The sequence below is a fragment of the Loxodonta africana genome, chromosome 8 (genome assembly GCF_030014295.1).
Source record: "Loxodonta africana isolate mLoxAfr1 chromosome 8, mLoxAfr1.hap2, whole genome shotgun sequence".
Classification (NCBI taxonomy): Eukaryota; Metazoa; Chordata; class Mammalia; order Proboscidea; family Elephantidae; genus Loxodonta; species Loxodonta africana.
This window is the reverse complement of record NC_087349.1, coordinates 40,850,594-40,870,110: the sequence shown is the minus strand read 5'-3', so window position 1 is coordinate 40,870,110 and position 19,517 is coordinate 40,850,594. Positions and strand designations below refer to the sequence as shown.

The window sequence follows — 19,517 nt, the reverse complement described above, 5'->3', positions numbered from 1 at the left end:
TGGAAGAAAGGCCTGGCAACCCACTTCCGAAAAATCAGCCACTGAAAACCCTATGGAGCACAGTTCCACTCTGACGCACGTGGGGTCACCATGAGTCGGAATCAACGTGATGGCAACTAGTTTTCCGCACAGACACACACGTACACATACATATAATTTGAATTTTCAATTGTTCATTGATAGTATGTAAAAAATACAACTGATTTTTGTTTGTTGACTTTGCATTCTTTAACCTTAGCTTTTTCTTAGATTCCTTAGGATTGTCAACATAAAGCAACACTGTTGTCTACAGTTTCACTTCTTCTGTCCTAATCTATATGCCTCTATTTTACTTTATCTTTCTGGACAGAAGGGCCTCCGGTACTATCTCGACTGGAAGTGGCGAGAACAGGTACCTTACTCTGTTCCTGATCTTAAGTGGAAACCATTCAGTTTTTCACCACTATGGATGATGCTAGTTTTAGGCTCATTAGTTTTTGAAGGTGCTCTTTATCATTGTTTTCTTATTGTTAAACCAACCTCTTATTCCTGGATGAATTCTACTTGGTCATGTTGTATTATCCTTTTTGTAGGTTGCCAAATTCAATTTATTAATGTATTTTTAAGAATTTCTACAATGGGAAATAACGGTTGGTAGTCTTCTGATTTTTATAACGTTTTTGTCTGGTTTGAATATCAGGGTAATGCTGGCCTTACAGAATAAGCTAGGACAGTCTCGTCTTTTCTGTTTTCTGGAAGCGTATGTGTAGAACTGGCATTATTTTCCCTTAAGTGTTTGGTAGAATTCACCAGTAAAGCCATCTGGTTCTGGAGTTTTCTTTACATAAAGGTTTTTTAACTACAAATTTAATTCCTTTAACTAGTATAGGGCTATTTAGGTTATTTATTTCTTAGCTTTTTTGAGTGGGTGCTGCCAGTTTATATCTTTTAAGGAATTTATTTCATCTAAGTTGTCCCATTTATTGGCATAAAGTTATTGATAATACTCCCTTTTTATGTCCTCAGGATCTGTAGTAATTGTCCTCTCATTCTTGATACTGGGAATTTCTCTTCTCTCTTTTATTTCCCGAACAGTTTACTATAAGTTTATCAATTATATTGCGTTTAAGGAATCAGCTTTTAGTTTTTTTTTTTAATTTTTCTGTTTTCCATTTCATTGATTTCGGTTATTTTTATTATTTCACCTCTTCTGCTTGCTTTGGGTTTAATTTGTTCTTCTTTTTCTAGTTCCTTAGGGTAGGAGCTTAGGTCATTGATTTAAGACATAGATTTTGAACATAAGTATTTAATGCTATAAATTTCTAAGTACTGCTTTTGCTACATACCACAAATTTTGATATGTTGTATTTTCATTTAGTTCCAGATATTTTTAAAATTTCTCTTGTAATTTCTCCTTTTGACTCAAGCGTTATTTAAAATTGTGTTGTTTAATTTTCAAATATTTGAGAATCTCCTAGTTATCTGTTAATGATTTTTAATTTCATTCTGTTGTGCTCAGAGTGCTTAGTTTGCATGATTTTCAATCATTCTGAGTTTACTGATACTTGTTTTATATCACAGAATATGGTCTATCTTGGCAAATGGTCTATGTGTACTTGAAAAGAGTACGTATTCTGCTGCTGTCAGATGGAGTATTCCATAAATGTTAATTTGGCCAGGCTGGCTGATGGTGTTTGTTCAAGTCTTCACATCCTTACGGATTTTCTATTTGTCCTATGAATTACTGAGAAAGGAGTGTTGAAATTTCCTGTTATAATTATGGATTTGCCTATTCCTCATTTTTTCTAAAAGTTTTTGCTTTATGTATATTGAAGCTCTATTATTATGTGGATTAGGACTGCTATGTTCTCTATCATCATGAAATGTCTTTCTTTAATGCTGATAATATTCTTTTCTCTGAATTCTACTTTGTTATTAATATGGCCACTCCACCTTCTTTTTAAATTCATATTTACATTCTTTTATTTTAGTTTCGTACTTTAATAGTTTAAGTAGGTTTCTTATAAACGAGCAATAGTTGGGTCTTGCTTTTATGGCCTGATGAACACTGCTTTCTATTTGGAGTGTGCTCGTTTTTCTCTTATTTCTGCCTTCTTTTGGGTTATTTCTTTATATTCCATTTTATCTCCATTATTGGCTTATTAGTTAGTTATACCTCCCTCTCCCTTTTTATTTAGTGGTTGCTCTATAGAGCTTGTAACATACGTCTTTAACTTATCACAGTCTACCTTCACATACAATATACTTCTATTTCTGCCTTCCTATCCTTTGTGCTATCACTGCCATACATTTCAACATGTATCATAAAACTCATAGTATATTATTATTGCTTTTGTTTTAAAAAGATGTGGTTCCTTTCAACTGCATTTAAAGTAAAGAGGTGACATCTGGACAGAAACCTGAATAAAGTAAGGGAATGAGTCAACCACATCCTAGAAGTGCTTACAGATGAAGGGTATAGCAACTGCAGAGCCCTTGACTGAGGCAGAAGAATGCTTAGCAAGTCTGAGGAACAGCAAGAATTAATTTTTTTAGACACAGTATACCAGGCTTTTAGATTTTGTTCTAAGTGTGATGGCAATCCTGGAGGGCTTCCAGCAAGGGAAAGGCATGATTTAATTTACATTTTAAAAGGATCACTTTGGCCTTTTGCATGGAGACTAGACTATGGGGGGGGGGGCAGGAGTGTAAGTAAAGATTTATTTTAGTTCCAGTTTGCTTCCACATTACTAAATAATCTAATTACATAAGCACTCTAATTCTCTGACTGTTACCATGTGTATATCCAAACCAACATGAATCCTTTTGTTGCTTTTCCCTGTTTCTGTCTTGAGTCTCAAAGGCTGTCTGCTATCGTATTTTAGACGCTTCTCCAACTGTAAGTAGTCAAAGGTAGCACTAGTTCCCAGATGGCAACGGTTCTCTATTCTGAGGTCACTTAACCAGAAATGGGTGAGGAGAAAGGGAAACAAGACAAGCTCCCCTGTGCTTTTCCACCATAAAGGTATGACATGTACTCTTTTAAAGTTATGATCAGCATACTCTACCAAAAACTAAATTTTAGAAATTTAAGTGCTTCAGGGTAGTAAACAGACAGACAGACTAACCTTCTGTATCTGTAGCACTGTTGATAACATGAGCCAGTTTGGTTTTCAAGCTTGTATGCATCACAGTGTTTCTCACATCGCTCTCATAACGTCCAGTGCCCAGGGATACAATGCATTGCAATGGGACGTCCGGCCAAAGACATTTACACTCATGCATTGCTAATGCTGAAGGGTTATTCAGGAGCAAACCTCCATCCTGCAAAATATAAGTTAAAAATATACAATACATAACTGTTACAGTGAAATATAAAATATAAAAATTATATTTTAAATAGTTTGAAATTTATTCAAAGTGAAAGTTGAATTATGTAATACGTTGAACAATAGATTAGTTAAAAACAAGAGGTTGCTTTAAAGTGAATTTATTTTATATAGTACAGCCATAATAAAAAGTCACGTGAAACTCACCAGCCTGATAAGCAAATTTCTTATTAAGCTTTTCCTTTTCTACTGTGAAAGCTCTTTGAACTCCTTGGATTGCTCTGCATGTTTTACTCAAAGCTACTGAAATGAAGTGAATGACTTTAAGACACATTATTCTTGTATATGAACAGAGGCAGTTTTAGTTTTCGTTTATGATCTATATGCTTTTTATTTTCATTTCCTACCTTAATGCACTAAGACTTCTAGTACAATGTTGATGCCATGGATTGAATTGTGTCCCCCCCAAAATGTGTAAACTTGGTTAGACCATGATTCCCAGTATTGTATGGTTGTCCTCTGTTTTATGACTATAATTTTGTTAAAGAGGATTAGGTGGGATTGTAACACCCTTACTAAGGTCACATCCCTGATCCAATGTCAAGGAAGGAATTTCCTTGGGGTGTGGCCTGCACCAACCACCTGTTATCTTATAAGAGATAAAAGGAAAGGAAAGTGACCAGAGAGATAAGGTCCTCATACCACTAAGAAAGAAGCACCAGGGACAGAGCATATCCTTTGGACCCAGGATTCCTGCACACAGAAGCTACTAGTCCAGAGGAAGATTGATGAGGACCTCCCTCCACAGCCAACAGAGAGAGAAAGCCTTTCGCTGAAGTTGATGCCCTGAATTTGGACGTGTAGCCTACTAGACTGTGAGAGAATAAATTTCTCTTTGTGAAAGCCATCCACTTGTGGTATTTGTTATAGCAGCACCAGACTAAGATAGTTGAACAGGAGTGATGAAAGTAGATACCCTTGCCTTGTTCCTGATCTTAGAGAATGCATTCAGTCTTTCACCATGGAGTATGTACTTAGCCTTAGGTTTTCTGTAGACGTCCTTCAGTAGGTTGAGGAAGTTCCCTCTATTTCTAGTTTGCTGAGGGTTTTTATCATGAGAGAATATTTTATTTTGTCAAAAGCTTTTTTTCCCCACTTATTGATATAATCATGTACTTTTCTTCTTTACCCTGTTAATATGGTGGATTACATCCATTGATTTTTGAATATTTCATCAGTCTTGCATCCCCAGGGTAAACCTCACTTGATCTTGGGGTATCCATTTTATTCTGAAAAGCTATAAATTGTTAAGTTATTCCTATGAATTTCCTAAGAACTTTTACCTATTAATTCTAGATTTTTGTATTTTGAAGCTATACAGAATTGGTCATCTCTTAATCCTACGTTCTGGCCTGAATTATCTGCAGCTTTCTCAATGAGCCACACTCTCTTGCCTTCATGCCTTTGCACATGTTGTCATCTCAGTCAAAACGTTCTTCCGCCAGTCCTCTCCTCCACTCAACTAACTCCTACTTATTCTTCTAAATGTGGTACAAGAGTCATTTATTTCAGCAAGAATCTAGATGAGATATTGAGTAGAAAACTATTTGTAATAATCCATTTCCACTGGAAGGTAAGACATTGCGGAATTCTGAAAGAGGTGATTTCCAAGGGTATAATGCCACTTTCTCACAATGCTCAGGATAAGAACAGAAACAGGTCTTTCAATTTTCATGCAATAATGCAGTATACAGTTTAAACAAAAGCATCATTATTATAGTAATTTAGAAATTTTGGGCAAATATATATAATAAGTTAAATATTTTTTCTTGTGAAAGAATTTTTTTTCAACATAGTTTTTAATGTACCAATACAGTTAAATTTGACTACCTGGATCCATGAGACAGGAATTGTTTTGCATTGCTGAGGTTTCCACAGAGCCGTGTTCTCTGGCTTAAAGGCCCATTAAACACATCATGCACGATGCTACTAAAACTTTTTTACGGAATGGGAAGGAGGAACACCTCTTATTTTTTCACGACTTTATGTTTTGGTGTTTTTTTTTTTTGTGGGGAGGGGAGAAAAAAAATCACAGATAATAACTCTTGAGTTTTAGCATTACCAAGACAATTTTCTCAAAAAGATGTATCTCAAATAATACTCTGGTTTGATCAGTGAGATCACATTAGACTGGATAGAAATGCTCCCAAATACTAACCACACTCCCCAGGGAAACTTAATTGGCTCTTTAGTTATGGAACAGCCAGTCTCAGGCTAATGGTCCTTCAGTGTGGCATATGTTATTCATCACCAGTGTGTAGCTGTGTGATACCCCTGGGATAACAGGGACGTACAGGGCTGTTTGGACTCTCAGAAAAGCTGTTTGGTCACATCTTTTCATTCCCTGCTTTATTCTCCATTTTAGTGTGGACTGTTTGCTGACACTTCCAATCCAATCTCTTCTTTCTCCTGAGTTGCTAGTCTCCACCATTCTCTAACTACATCTCTTTGAAAGAATGTGTCTTGTGTTTCCACACTTGTGACTTTCATAAGAAAAGGCTGTTCTTTTAAAGACATCTCCTGTCCACAGGGGCATATTTATTCATAAGTCCATCAAGTTTCAAGTCTTGGACTCTTTTCATAATTGTTCCTTTGTGGCTGAGACGTGCCTAAATTGAGATTATCTCTGAAATGTAAAGACTACAGAGAGACTGCAGTGAATGGCCCAGGTCTGGAAAGGGAGGAAAAATTCACCTCCTTTACCACCTAACTAACAGTAGCTGTCCTAGGAACAGTGAAGCCTCTCTCCCCTGTCTGGGCTCCGGAAGAGGGTAATTTGTACCAGGAGCAGAAAGAAAAAATGGCAGCATACACGGCAAGCATTATGCCTATCTTTGTCATGGATTCAACAGATTTAATTTCCAGCATACATCTTGAAGTAATGTAGTTAAATGCTTAGGATTCCTAAAGTCAAAGGAGCACGGCAGAGGATATACACCAAAAACCAGAATCCTAAAAGAGCCATATCGAAGTGCAAGTTAAGACTGTGAGAAATAGGCCTTCTCTGATAGGTGGCTTCAGTTCATTCATTAAAAGCTTAATGGCCGTCTGCTCTATGCCAGGCCAAAAACCTGAGAGCTACTCGAAAGTAAGTTTTTCTACTTTATGATTTTCTAGGACATGTAATACATCTAGTAAATACTGTAGTAATATTCTTCTCTTTAGAGTCAAAGGCAAATGAAATCTCCTCATCCACCTACTCATACCTCTTAATTATAGCACTACTTTCAATAACTGCTCAAATAGAATATTAATCTATAATTTATACTCTACCTGATTCCAAAAAGGATATGAAGTGACTTACATTAAAACATATGTCAGACATGACAGGTAATATTTTAAAAATGAGACTGGGGATAATTGAATATAATTATTCAAAGAACGTAGGATGAAAGGGTTGTAATAAGTATTATATTTTTAAGCTTTGTGGCAACTTTTAAAGGCTTGGTTGGGAAGATATGGGAACACTGCTTGAATGTTTTCTTTCTTTAAGCAATCAAGATTACTTCAGAATATCCTTATCAATATTTGTTTGCCTTCTGAGAGGAAAAAATCCATTTCTTCCTCAAGTTGTAGAAGGAAAGAATATAAAATAAGGAAAAATAGGGTTTGCTTAGACTCAGGATCCATTTGAATAGTCTTATTAAATGTCAATCATTTTAAAATGATTTTTAAAAGTGTCAGTCATTAAAAATCAATCAAGTCATTGATTTACATAAAAGTATATTCTCTGTGTATTTATGTTTAACATAAAATTTATTTAAAGTTATTTTAATCTCTGGGTCAAACTATGTTGAACACTTATGGTGATCAATCTAACAATGGTTAACCATAATAATAAATACCACTAGTTTACGCAGAACAGAAAAAGAACCACTGAATTACTATGGTTCGCTACGTATATCCTACAGGACTGAATTAAACTTTAAAACTACTTTCTCTTAAATAAGAAATATCTAAAGAGCAAATGAAGTAACTTCTTCTAAGGTTTGGGAACACAGGGTCCTGAAATATAGTTACTCATTATTTTTGACTTTCAGTTAATATTTGGCCAAAGTGCAATTTGGTAGCATGACAACTGTATTAAAGTTACAAATCTTAGCTATTATATTTTGAATCCATGTCTCTATGTCACGGCGAAAATCCTCCATCGTAGGGGAGAACAGTTGTTAAAAACAGCAAGACACATATTAAGATAAAATTTTTTTTTTGCCCAGTAAGTCCTGAACTCAATGTCAGGAAAAGGCTCTACAGCCAGCACTCTCTGCCCTGCTGGGGTGAAAGAAAGAAGGGAAAGTGCTGTATTACATAATTCAACATTGACTGAGCGAAGAAATGGTTAGAATTGACTCCAAAGACAAAAGGAATCCTATTTTAATCTCTTAACTACAAAAACTATGACATTATAATACTGTAGTAATATACTTTTAGAAAGATAAAAAGAAAATTTCATTTTCTTTTTATCTTTCTAAAAGTATATTACTACAGTATTTACTAGATGTATTACATGTCCTAGCTCATCATAACATTTAAAAATATAAGAAACTCTAAAAAAAGAGAAAAATTGATTAAAATGTTTTAGTTACTCATTTAGAAAGTTTTAAAGTTCACATAGTTGGTATGTAGTTTATATAGAAGATCTAGGTATGAGCTTCTGAATGACACCCGAAAATCCATGTCAACATTATTATTTTTTCAACATGTATCTGAATATCAAAGAAATAAAGAGATCACACATACTTCAGTAACTAGAGAGGAAGTTAAGGTTACCAACTCCATCAAATGAGATTGGTTTTAAGTGGGAGAGCATATAAATACTCATATAAAAATATACATTTTGCAAGTATCACCTCAAAAGCCTTACTGACTTTATTTTATCATCTAGTGTAAGTTACCAGTTAAAATTTCCATAAATAGTGGGAAAAATCTAAGAGACAAAAAATTTAAGATAAGCAAATGAGTCTACATACTAGCAAAAAAAAAGATTATCAGAAATAACATTCAACTTTATAGATCATTTACCCATAAATTACAAAGCACTGTAGTTACAGGTAGCATCCTGTCAGGTAATAGCTATGACCCTAGTCTAGTTACTTAACCTTTCCTAAGACTCCAATTTCTCATTGTTAAAATGGAAATAACCCTATCTGCCTCAATAAATAAAACAAAAACAGAAAACCAAACCCATTGCTGTTGAGTTGATTCCAACTCATAGGGACCATATAGGAAAGAGTAGAACCACCCTATAGGGTTTCCAAGCAGCAGCTGATGGATTCAAATTGCTGACCTTTTGGATAGCAACCATATCTCTTAATCACTGTGCCACTGGGGCTCCACCTCAATAAATAGTGATTATATGAGATAATGCATGTAAAGAACTAAGTAAGCATCTGGTACACAGCTAACTTAATGAGTGTTTTTTTTATTATTATTACTATCTGATTATACCTTTTCTTCAAAATATGCCCATCAAAAGTGGTGAAAAGGCTGGGTTCTGTGTTGTCAGGGACTACGTTTCATTTAAAAATTTTATCACATTTGGAAAGCCAATCGCACATACTACCACATTTTTCTACAAATAAAATTATCCTAATTGGCTACGAATCACAAAATATAAAATACAAGAAAATAAAAAATAAAAATTTCCTAAAATATATTCTCAGTCCAGAAGGCTTATTAAGAAAAACAAACGAAAATATCTTGTACTGCGTATCATTTGCCATATGAAGACATGAAGAAGTCAGTCTCAGGTCACCTTGATTGATCCCTTTGAAGTTCAGTGACATTTAATAACTTTTGACTCTTTATTCACGTAAAATTTAGAAAGATAAAAAGCCATACGGAGAACTTACATGATGAAGATCATTTCCCAGCGCATACTCTGCGAAGTAGCCTGGAGCAGCAGATGAAGCTCTAATGGCCTGCCACAGTTTATACTGACAGCCTCCCAAGTAGTGAGAGTTGATTCCAGGAAAATGACCATAGTTTCTGAACACAAAAGCTTTTGGCATTACCCCTTTGTTTACTATAGTACTTACAGCAGCTACCTAGTGAATTAAAAAGTGAATAGGGCCCATTTATTAAAAGCAGCAATATATGGGATCTATAAAACTTAAATACTATTTAACAGTGAGAATGAACAATCTACAACCCCACCCAACCATACAGATGTATAACACCAATACAATGTTGAGCAAAGGAAACCTGGCCTTTTTCAACGGGTGTTTCTTTATGAGAAAATAGATACAAAGACTGAGACAATACTGAGAAATGTACTATAAGAGAATAATAATAAAAAAGATATTTTTGACTATATGATTTAATAAACTGTTTAAATAGACATTCAAGAGGGCATAAATTCCCAGGTTTTTATGTAATAATTAATACATCAGTATAGCAATGAATGAATAAAAGCAACTTATGTACTATTTGCATAATATCATTTACAAATTAGTCTTTGTGTTCTTTGAAAGCACCATGACTCAAAAACTGAAACACTAATACTATACAAAGTCTCAGGGCTTTCTGACTGTAGTTTTTAAAACTTAGTAGCTGGATAATTTTATTTAAGAAATTATACTGCTGATCCATCCTTGATCTCAGATTCTATTGATATCAGCTGAGTTTATGTAAAATGTGCTATATATGCCAACAATTCACAATATAAACTCAAAAGGCTGAAAGGTGTGTGATGCGGTCAAAGCTGTTGGTGTGCTATGCCAAGTCCTGCCAGGGGCCTGTCTGCTTTGCTGTTTTATAAACCAAAGGCCATATATCAAATTCCTGTGAGTGATCCAAGTGTCTTCAGGCCATTATGGCTAAGAGCTGGCCATACACTAAAACCCAGAGTATCTTTCTATCAATTGGTGTATAGATAAGACTGGATTAAGAAATATGCAGAGGGCTGTTACACTTACCGTAAATTACATTTTGAGGTGGCAAAAGATCCCCACACCCACTCTCCTGTTATTCATAGTTGGCCACTCCCTCATTTATTAAAAATAAACAAACAAGACATCCTGGAGATACAGAGGAACAAGCAAGGGGTGTATTATGCCTCCTAGCATTCTCTCCAAAAGAGCTGCTTGCGTCTCATCATCATGGCCGACAAGGCCCTGCATAGTCTGATCTGCCTACCTCTTCAGTTTCATCTCACATGCTGCCCTTGGATCCTTAGGTTCTAGTCTTGGTGGCCTTCCTTCAGTTCCTAGGATTATCCATGATTCCTCCTGGACAGAATGTTCCCTTTGCTAGGAACTCATTAGCCTTCACATTAAGATCTCAATCTCACTTCCTTAGGGTAGCCTTCTTTCATGTCCCTTTAAGCATATGCTTTCAGAGAACTGAATGAACAAAAACATGAACATGCAGGCATGTAAGAGCATCAGAGGAAGCTGCCTTTGTTTGGTTTTTCATGCTGATACCTTGTCATAAGAAAATAAACACAAGCTGTGTGGGATTACTAGGGACATAAATTCTATTCCTTAATCAAAGGACCAGTGAGGAAGACAGGAATAAATTCTGCTGCAGTGGTTAAGAGCTATGGTTGCTAACCAAAAGGTCTGCAGTTTGAATCCACCAGTAACTCCTTGGAAACCCTCTGGGGCAGTTCTACTCTGATCTATAGGGTCCATATGTGTCGGAATTGACTCAACGGCAATGGTTTTTTTTTAAAGTTTAGTTCAGCTGAGTAGCCCTACATAATTGCCAAAAAAAATTTGAAAGTAGGCTAAAGACTGTTTACATTTTCCAGTTCAAATGTAAAATGGGGGGGGGGTGTTCCTCTAGTACCCAACTGTATGACGACAAGGGCTAAGAACAATCCACAAACTGTTTTTGGATGCTAGGCCTAGATACCTCTTCTTAGGTTTCAGCCCAGTGAAAAATATTTCATGGGCTCCCAGCAAGGGTGGGTTTGTACAATAGCAGCACAGGCAGGCTCTGTGCTCCCTTCCAGGCCACAAGCCTAATAATTTTTACCAGCTTCCCCTACACCCTGCCAGGGTGCTTCAGGAGGAGAAGAATGTCATGCTAACTTCTTATTACACCAAACAAATATTCTTAGAAAACTCCTGCTTCATGAGCTTAGTAAAATAACACATGATGACAAGACTATTAAACAAGAGGCACTTAAATGGAAAGAATGGGCTAAGGTGAGAAGAAAATAGAATTAAGAGACTAAGAAGAAACCAGGAAAGCAGAAGCCAAAATAACATCTGCCCTGGAAATGGTAAACAGAAAACCTGTTACAATGAAAAATGGATCACAGGTGCTAATGAAAATCTTACCCTTAAATTCTTCCAAAATAAAGAGGAAAATGAGATATACATGGAAAACTATAAAGAAAACAGATATGAAAGTACTGAGAGCAAAGATACAACAACCTATAAACAACAAATATTATTAACGAAAACAGAACTAAGCATTACTCAGATCATTAGGTTTCAAATAAAATTAATAAAAGAGGGGGCAGACCGAGACATATCCTAGTGACTTTAAAAAAAAAAAAAATTTTAAAGACAAAGAAAAAACCCTACATACTTGTAAGCAAGAAAAAATGTTACATTAAAAAAAAAGGTCAAATTGGCCTCAAACATCAAGTCGGAAGGTAGAGTCAACTGAAAAATGTCTCCAACATCAAATAAAAAATATTCGAAGGAATCATTTTCATCATTTGTTGGTCTGCTTGTTGCCTGACTCCCTCCCACCAAAACGTAGCTCCTTGAGAGCAGAGATCTTGTTTGCCTATTCATCATGGAAGCCCTACTGCCTAAAATAACAAAAAAAGAGAGCCCAAACCCAACCCAGTGCCATTGAGTCGATTCCGACTCATAGCGACCCTATAGGACAGAGTAGAACTCAATAAATATTTATTGAATGAATGAACACTGTGAGATTTTTACTTTACTTTTATCTCAGTATTCCAAATGTGTCTCAAAAAAAAGTTACAGGTCATCTTATTATTTTAACATAAATACACATACAACTGAGCCATAATTGATTGATTGAAACGTGCATGCTATGTAGGAACATTAAATTTAAATATTAATTCTATGTTACATAATTCTGTGTTACGTAGTATCTCCTGAAATTTAAGTATGCAACACTAAGCCAAACAATATGTAACCAAAATATAAATGTATGTATGTTGGCTTGGAACAATAGTTTTAAGATAAAAGTGAATATTAATATTAAGCTACCTATTAAAGATTTATGTAGTCAGAATTTCTTAAAGATTTTTATGGTTAATGACTGACAGCAACATCCCCAGAGAACTACATCTAAAAGTGCTCTTGGTGGCCAACTACTCCAGTACTTTAAAATATATGTTTTTATATGTATATGCATATAAAAACCAAACCTGTTGCTATTGAGTCAATTCCAACTCTTAATGACCCTATAGGACAGAGAACTGCCCCATACGGTTTCCAAGGAGCACCTGGTGGATTCAAACTGGTTAGCAGCCCTATCTCTTAACCACTATTCCACCAGGGTTTCCATATATATGTGTATACACACACACACAATTTCTATTTATTGGTATATACATAAGGCTGGATTAAGAAATATACAAGGGGCTGTTCTACTTACATATGTGTGTGTGAGTGTACACATTTTTTTAAATAGTCACAAAATTCTATTATTAAAAAAATCTTAAAAATTAAGTTGCTCTAACTAGGGTCACATAACAATGTGTGTATAAGTTTTCGCATGAGAAACTGACTTGAATTGTAAACTTTCACTTAAAGCACGATAAAAAAAAAAAATTAGGTTGCTCTGGTTAGCACGAGCTGGGGAGCCTGAAGACACATCTGTTTGCTACTTCATCTTTCCATCCTTCTGAGGAGTCTCAGATCTCCTCTGGGCTCAAACTCTTTGGTGCACTAAGGAAAACATGCAACTGAAGTTATACTGTTAGGAGGGAGCCATAGGAATAGAACTTGGACATTCACAATTCTAGCTCAGGATTCTTTCTAGGGTTTTTCCAAGTAATTCACAGAATAATTAAAATTTTTATAAGCAGGAATCAATTTGTACATAATGTGTATCTAAGAGGCACATACAATTTCTCTTTTAAAAATCTAGAGGAGGAAATGTCACAATTTTCCTTAAATCACTAAATTTATTAACTCTTATGATAAAAGAATTCTTCTTTGTCTTCAGTCCTAGTCTTTTAGGTTCCTAAGCTGTTCCTATACTTTTACAGGATATAAAAAAGAGTCTAATGATCCATACCAGTCTAAGGAATTCATATAATCTATTAGAAGCGGTTCCTAAGAATTTCTTCCCTTAATAAGAAGGCCGTCAGAGTAAGTGCTTTCACCCTTCCTTCATTTCTAACTAGGCATTACATTTAAGACTCTAAACTTACCTTGGGACATGTGGGATTTCTTGCTGTTTCAATCATCAGTGAGGATCCCATTCTATCCCTTTATTAAAGAAGAAATAAATTAAATCAAAATGATTTTACATCCTAACAATCCGGGAACATATACTATGCAATTGCTGTTTGCCCAAGGCTTTGTCAAGGTGCTACAAGGGATGAAAAAAAAGTGTAAGAACCTCCTCTACAAGGCTTATAGTCCAGTTAACGCACATGAAACAATTCTTAGCTATTTCTTAATCTCTGATTCAAAGTTATCTATAGTTGAGGTGGAGTAGGCAACGCGGGCTGCAGTAACCGGGAAAGACACATGAAGATGTAGCTTGAAAAGGACGAAGAAGGAGGGGAAAGCTACACATGCAAAACCAGGACACACACAGGGTTAAAGGCAAAGAGGAAGAATAAATCCGTCATTTTCAGAGGCCTGCAGACAGAGTTAAGGCTGCATAAATATGGGAGGACTAGTTACAGAGTAACCTAATAACCAGGTCAGGACATTTAAACTTGTAACAGATAATAATGTCACTACATAACTGCTTTTTAAATCATCTGAGTTGGCATTTGAATTACTGGAATATTATAGAAATTGTCCTTGGGCAGTAATTTTCACAATTCCATTACAAGGAAATTGTGTTTCAACACAGACTTTTCCAGACTTAAAAATTATTGTTTTCCCCCCCTGGACTGAACATAAAGGCTATGGTTTTACCAGCCTGCTCAGTGAGAAAAAACGCTTTTCTAATGACATTTTTCAAATAACGTTTAGGTTTCTCAACTAGAAGGTTAGTGAATTTCACATAAAGGTAGTATTTACAAATTGATTGATCAAGGCAAAATGTTTTCCAAAATGGACAAGATCTCTGTCTTTCCCAAACCTGGTCTATAGGTTTCTTCTGCATGAAGATCAATGCAATTTCATTCTTCTAAAGGTCTTTTACGTTATCTTTTCATAAGACTCTTACTGTAAAATTGGGACAGAGATCCTGGGAGCATTTTGCTTTCCCACTTAAAGCACAGTTCATTCATTTTTTGTTTAAACCTTGATTTTAACAAAAGAGTTAAAATGCTTTACTGAATTACTTTATGAATATAAATTTAAAAAGAAAGTTAGGAACAGTAATTGCTTATTTCAGGGAGATGTCAAAGGTTAAAAAAAAAATCCTCAGCATTCATGAATTCTACTGATGCTCTAATTAAAAATAACATCTCTAAAATAACACGGAGCCCTGGTAGTGCAGTGGTTAAACACTTGGCTGCTAACCCAAAGGTCGGCAATTCGAACCCACCAGCTGCTCCTTAGAAACCCTATGGTGCAGTTCTATTCTGTCCTATAGGGCCGCTAGGAGTCGGAATCGACTCAGTGGGAATGGGTTTGGTTCTTTTTGGTAAAATAATACAAGATCACTATCAAAGGGGAAAACACACACACACACACAAGCACAGTCTATAAACAATGAGGGGAAAAATTTCCTATGACAAAAAAGGCCAAAGTGCAGGTGTGGCAGATTATAATAACGGCCCCAATGAATAATGCTTCCTGGTACCCATTTCCTTGTACATATAGCCCCTTCCCACAGAGAACAAGGGTTTGGTCATGTGAGTAGCTGTGGTCAATGGGACGTGGGGAAACGTGCCACAAACTGAGGCTTAATAAGTGCTGGTGCACTGGGGCTTGCCCTCTTGGGAACACCATGATAAGACAAAGCCCAAGAGTGACTGCGTACAGAGAGACCCAGCTGTCCCAGCCATCCCAGCTGAGCTGCCACCTCAGAAGAGCCTCCTGAGTGAGCTCTGGAAGGAATCACAGAAGAAATACTCGATCGATCCACAGAATCACGATAATAAATCATTGTCAGTTTAAGCTACAAAGTTTTGGAGTGGTTTGTTCAGCAGCAAAGGCTGAGTGAAAAGTAGGGTAAGTGAAAATGACTAATTACATTCATAAGTTTATCAATGCTGTGATTAAAAATATAGAAGCCTCTAAAAGAGCGAAACTGAAATAGCAATATGCAAATATATGACGGTAATCTAATGAGTAACAAAAGAAAAAAAACTTCATAGCAGAAACCGGTTTTAAATTTTCAAACTTTCATTAAGCAACCATCATAAACAGTATTATGACTTTATGATTTCATGAGAACTGATCATTTTTTTTCTAATAGGCACAAAAGAGGATCAGAAAATGAGCAACATACAATGTTAATGGATGAGGGTATTTCACAGTTGTAAAGACGTCAATATTTCACAAAATAAATGATACATCTTATGTAATTTTGATCAGACTATAAGTGGGATTTTTTTTTATGTAATAAGAGTAGCCAAATACTCACTTTGAATATTGAATGAAGACAGCTTAACAGAATTATGAAAAGTAAGACAAACCTGGCTACATCATTATAAAAACATATTAGGCAAAGATTTGATAATTAAACTTACAGAATTTGTACAAAAATAAATTAATAAACAAAAACAAAAACTTGGAAAAAGACTCTAATGTAGTTAAGAATTTAAAATGTGATAAATATTGTGCTTCAAATCAGTGAAAAATGCAAAAAGTATTTGGTAAACAATGCTGGGACATTTGAATTAAATATTTGAAAAAAAAAAATAAAGCTTTATGCCCTAACGACATATATCAAAATAAATTCCAAATGACTTAAGAATTAAATATAAACTTAACAAAACCTTAGAACCAGAAAATAATAGATAAATAATTACCTGATTTCAGGGTGGAAAAGACTTTCTAAACATGAAAACAAAGTTAAAAATCATTAAAGGAAAAGATCTGACGAAATGAAGATTTTAAACTTCTCTATATTAAAAAAAAACTCACATAATTAAAGAGTATATTTTTCAATATGTTAAATGGTTAGTATATTTACAACACAGTGAGGAATACTGCAGTAGAAAAATATGCAATGATGATGCCCTTGATAGTCACAAAGGGAGAAACAAAAATAATCAAAAAACATTTAAAAATGCTCTAAGTGTGCAAATAGAAACACCAGTTTAAAAATCTCTCAAAGTTTAGAAAATTAAAATGTTTGATTCTATGAACATTTTGTGGAATGGAAAAATAAACTGATGCTGGTGGGTAAGTTGGGGCAACTGTTAAGTACAGTTTGGCTATATTTATCAAGACTCTTAAAATATTTATAACCTCTGACTCAAAAATTTTACTTCTGGAAATTTACCTTAAAGATACAGTCAGAGAATTAAATAGAGATTTAGGACATTCAGCTACACTTTATTTTGAATTGCAAAAATATCTGAAGTAGCTCACTTTTCCAACAGGCAATTTTTTAAATTAAAAATAGTACATCTATAAAATGGAATACTGTACAACCATTATGTACAACAATGTTTCAACAAAATACGACATAGGAAATCATTCATAATAAAAATTATCATACAAATTTTGGGAAGGGGATGAATATACACAAACATTTATTTACCTGTAGCAAATTCTAGAAAGAAATACATCATCATGTGAATAGTTCTTTTGTGCTTAATGTAAACATGTGATTTTTGTTGTTTTCATTATGTATTCTCTATTTCCCACATAGTGATTATTTTAAAAAGACACCAACATTTGACCTAATAATCATGCTTCTTATGAACTGACCCACTGATATATTCTGAACTGTTTAAAGAAATTTAAATGTAAAGTTTCCTATTTCAACATTGTTCGTAATCACAAAAACTGTGGGATAACATAAATGTCCTAAGTGGAAATAGTTAAGAAAATCTGGTACTATCACCCGGTGGAATATGGTGCAGTCTTTAGAAATGTGCCAAAAAATTTTAATAAAGTTGGAAAATATATAACATCGAAGGATAAAATGTTATAAAACTGCAGTCATAATTTCACCTATTTAACATGTATATAAGTCTAGAAAAAAACTAAAAAGAAATACATTGAAAGGTATACAGCTCTAATAGGATTGTGGGCGATGTTAAGTTTCTACTTTAGGCTTGTATTATGGAAAATGAGTATAATGACTATGTGGTATTTTGGAAAGAAATGTTTAAAAATTATTAGGTGTTTTAGAATATCCATTAATAGCTTGAAAAAAAAGACTAGTATCTAGTAAAAACAACAGAATAAAAATATAGTCCAGATTAAACCTCAACAAAAAGAAAAGAAAAACCTCACAACTGGACCAATAAGCAACATCATGATAAATGGAAAAAAGGCTGAAGTTGTTGAGGATTTCATTTTCCTTGGATGCACAATCAACACCCACGGAAGCAGCAGTCGAGAAATCAAAGGACACGTTGTATTGGGCAAATCTGCTGCAAAAGGCCTCTTTAAAGTGTTAAAAAGCAGAGATATTACTTTAAAGACTAAGGCAGGCCTGACCCAAGTCATGGTGTTTTTCATTGCCTCATATGCGTGTGAAAGCTGGACAATGAATAAGAAAACCAAAGAATTACTAATGCCTTTGAATTATGGTGTTGATGAAGAATATTGAATATACCGTGGACTGCCAAAAGAATGAACAAATCTATCTTGGAAGAAGTACAGCCAGAATGCTCATCAGACGCAAGGATGATGAGACTTCGTCTCACATACTTTAGACGCTTTTCAGGAGAGACCAGTCCCTAGAGAAGGACATTATGCTTGGTAAAGCAGAGGGTCCGTGAAAAAGAGGAAGACCCTCAATGAGAGGGACTGACACAGTGGCCGCAACAATGGGCTCAAGCATAACAACAATCTCGAGGATGGCACAGGACCAGGCAATGTTTCATTCTGTTGTACACAGAGTCGCTATGAGTCAGAACCAACCTGCCGGCATCCAACAACAACTGTATTAAATCTGGTCTCATATTTTCAAAAGGGCAGTTGGAACTTTTACATGCGCATCTCACACACCTGAATGTATGCAACCCAAGAAAACAATGACCAGAATACAATTCACCAAAATATTAACAGTGGTTATTCACAATTAGAGGAGCCCTGGTATCCTCAATTAACGGGGTTAATAATTTAATATTCTTCTTTATACTTTTCAAATTATGCATGTATTATCGGTATAATGAGAAAATTTGTAAAAAGAATAGTTATAACTTACTTAAGAATCTTTTCCCATGTTTCACTGTCATAAAATGCATGGCTCCAACTCATTTTGACTGTCCCAACAATGACATTTTGTGAAAACACATCTGATCCTAATTTTCGGTAAAGTTCCTCACATTCATCCAGGGGCATATGAAACAATCCCAACATGAAAGCTAATACAGCACCTGAAAGAAAGAATCCTATTTTTATCAGCATTGTCTTTATGGCATTTAGGATTATAAAATCTCCTGAGTTACAGGCCTGGATTAAATTCTAGTTCTGATACTTTTTAGCTGTGTCACCTTGAGGAAGTTACTTAGCCTCTGTGAGCCCTCAATTTTCTCATCTGTAAAATGAGGATAAAAATTACTATAATTCGTAACGCCTTCATATTGTGATAACACATGGAAAGGGCTTACCAGGCGTCAATAAAGATTAAATAATTTCTAACCAATAATTACAGTGATAATTTAAAATTGTATAAAATGTGTTATTTACATTAAATTAAATAATATATAAGAAAGATAACGTTTTTTCTAACCCTAAGTAATTACTTAGTTTTAGTCACAGAATACAGTATATTGGACAACTCACCAATTCATTAACCACTCCTTCAGGGTGGTCCTGGGAACCAAGGTAATTAAAGAAATTAGATACTCTGGGATGTCCTTTTAAACAGTCTATTTCAAATTTTCTTTTTTTT

At 34.9% G+C, this 19,517-nt stretch overlaps 1 protein-coding gene across 3 annotated transcripts in view; it reads right to left on the bottom strand.

Moving 5' to 3' along the window:
• Window positions 1-19,517, bottom strand: part of PNPLA8 (patatin like phospholipase domain containing 8) — a 38,084-nt gene that overhangs the window by 2,323 nt on the left and 16,244 nt on the right. For 2 of the 3 annotated variants that reach the window (XM_023544539.2, XM_010587352.3), the window contains 4 exons: window positions 18,828-18,999; window positions 13,741-13,798; window positions 9,221-9,415; window positions 3,108-3,303 (listed from right to left, as the gene is read on the bottom strand). In XM_023544539.2, coding sequence (XP_023400307.2) covers window positions 3,108-3,303; window positions 9,221-9,415; window positions 13,741-13,798; window positions 18,828-18,999 — 621 coding nt within the window. The remainder of the gene's footprint in view (window positions 1-3,107; window positions 3,304-9,220; window positions 9,416-13,740; window positions 13,799-18,827; window positions 19,000-19,517) is intronic. The other variant, XM_023544540.2, reaches the window with a different exon arrangement.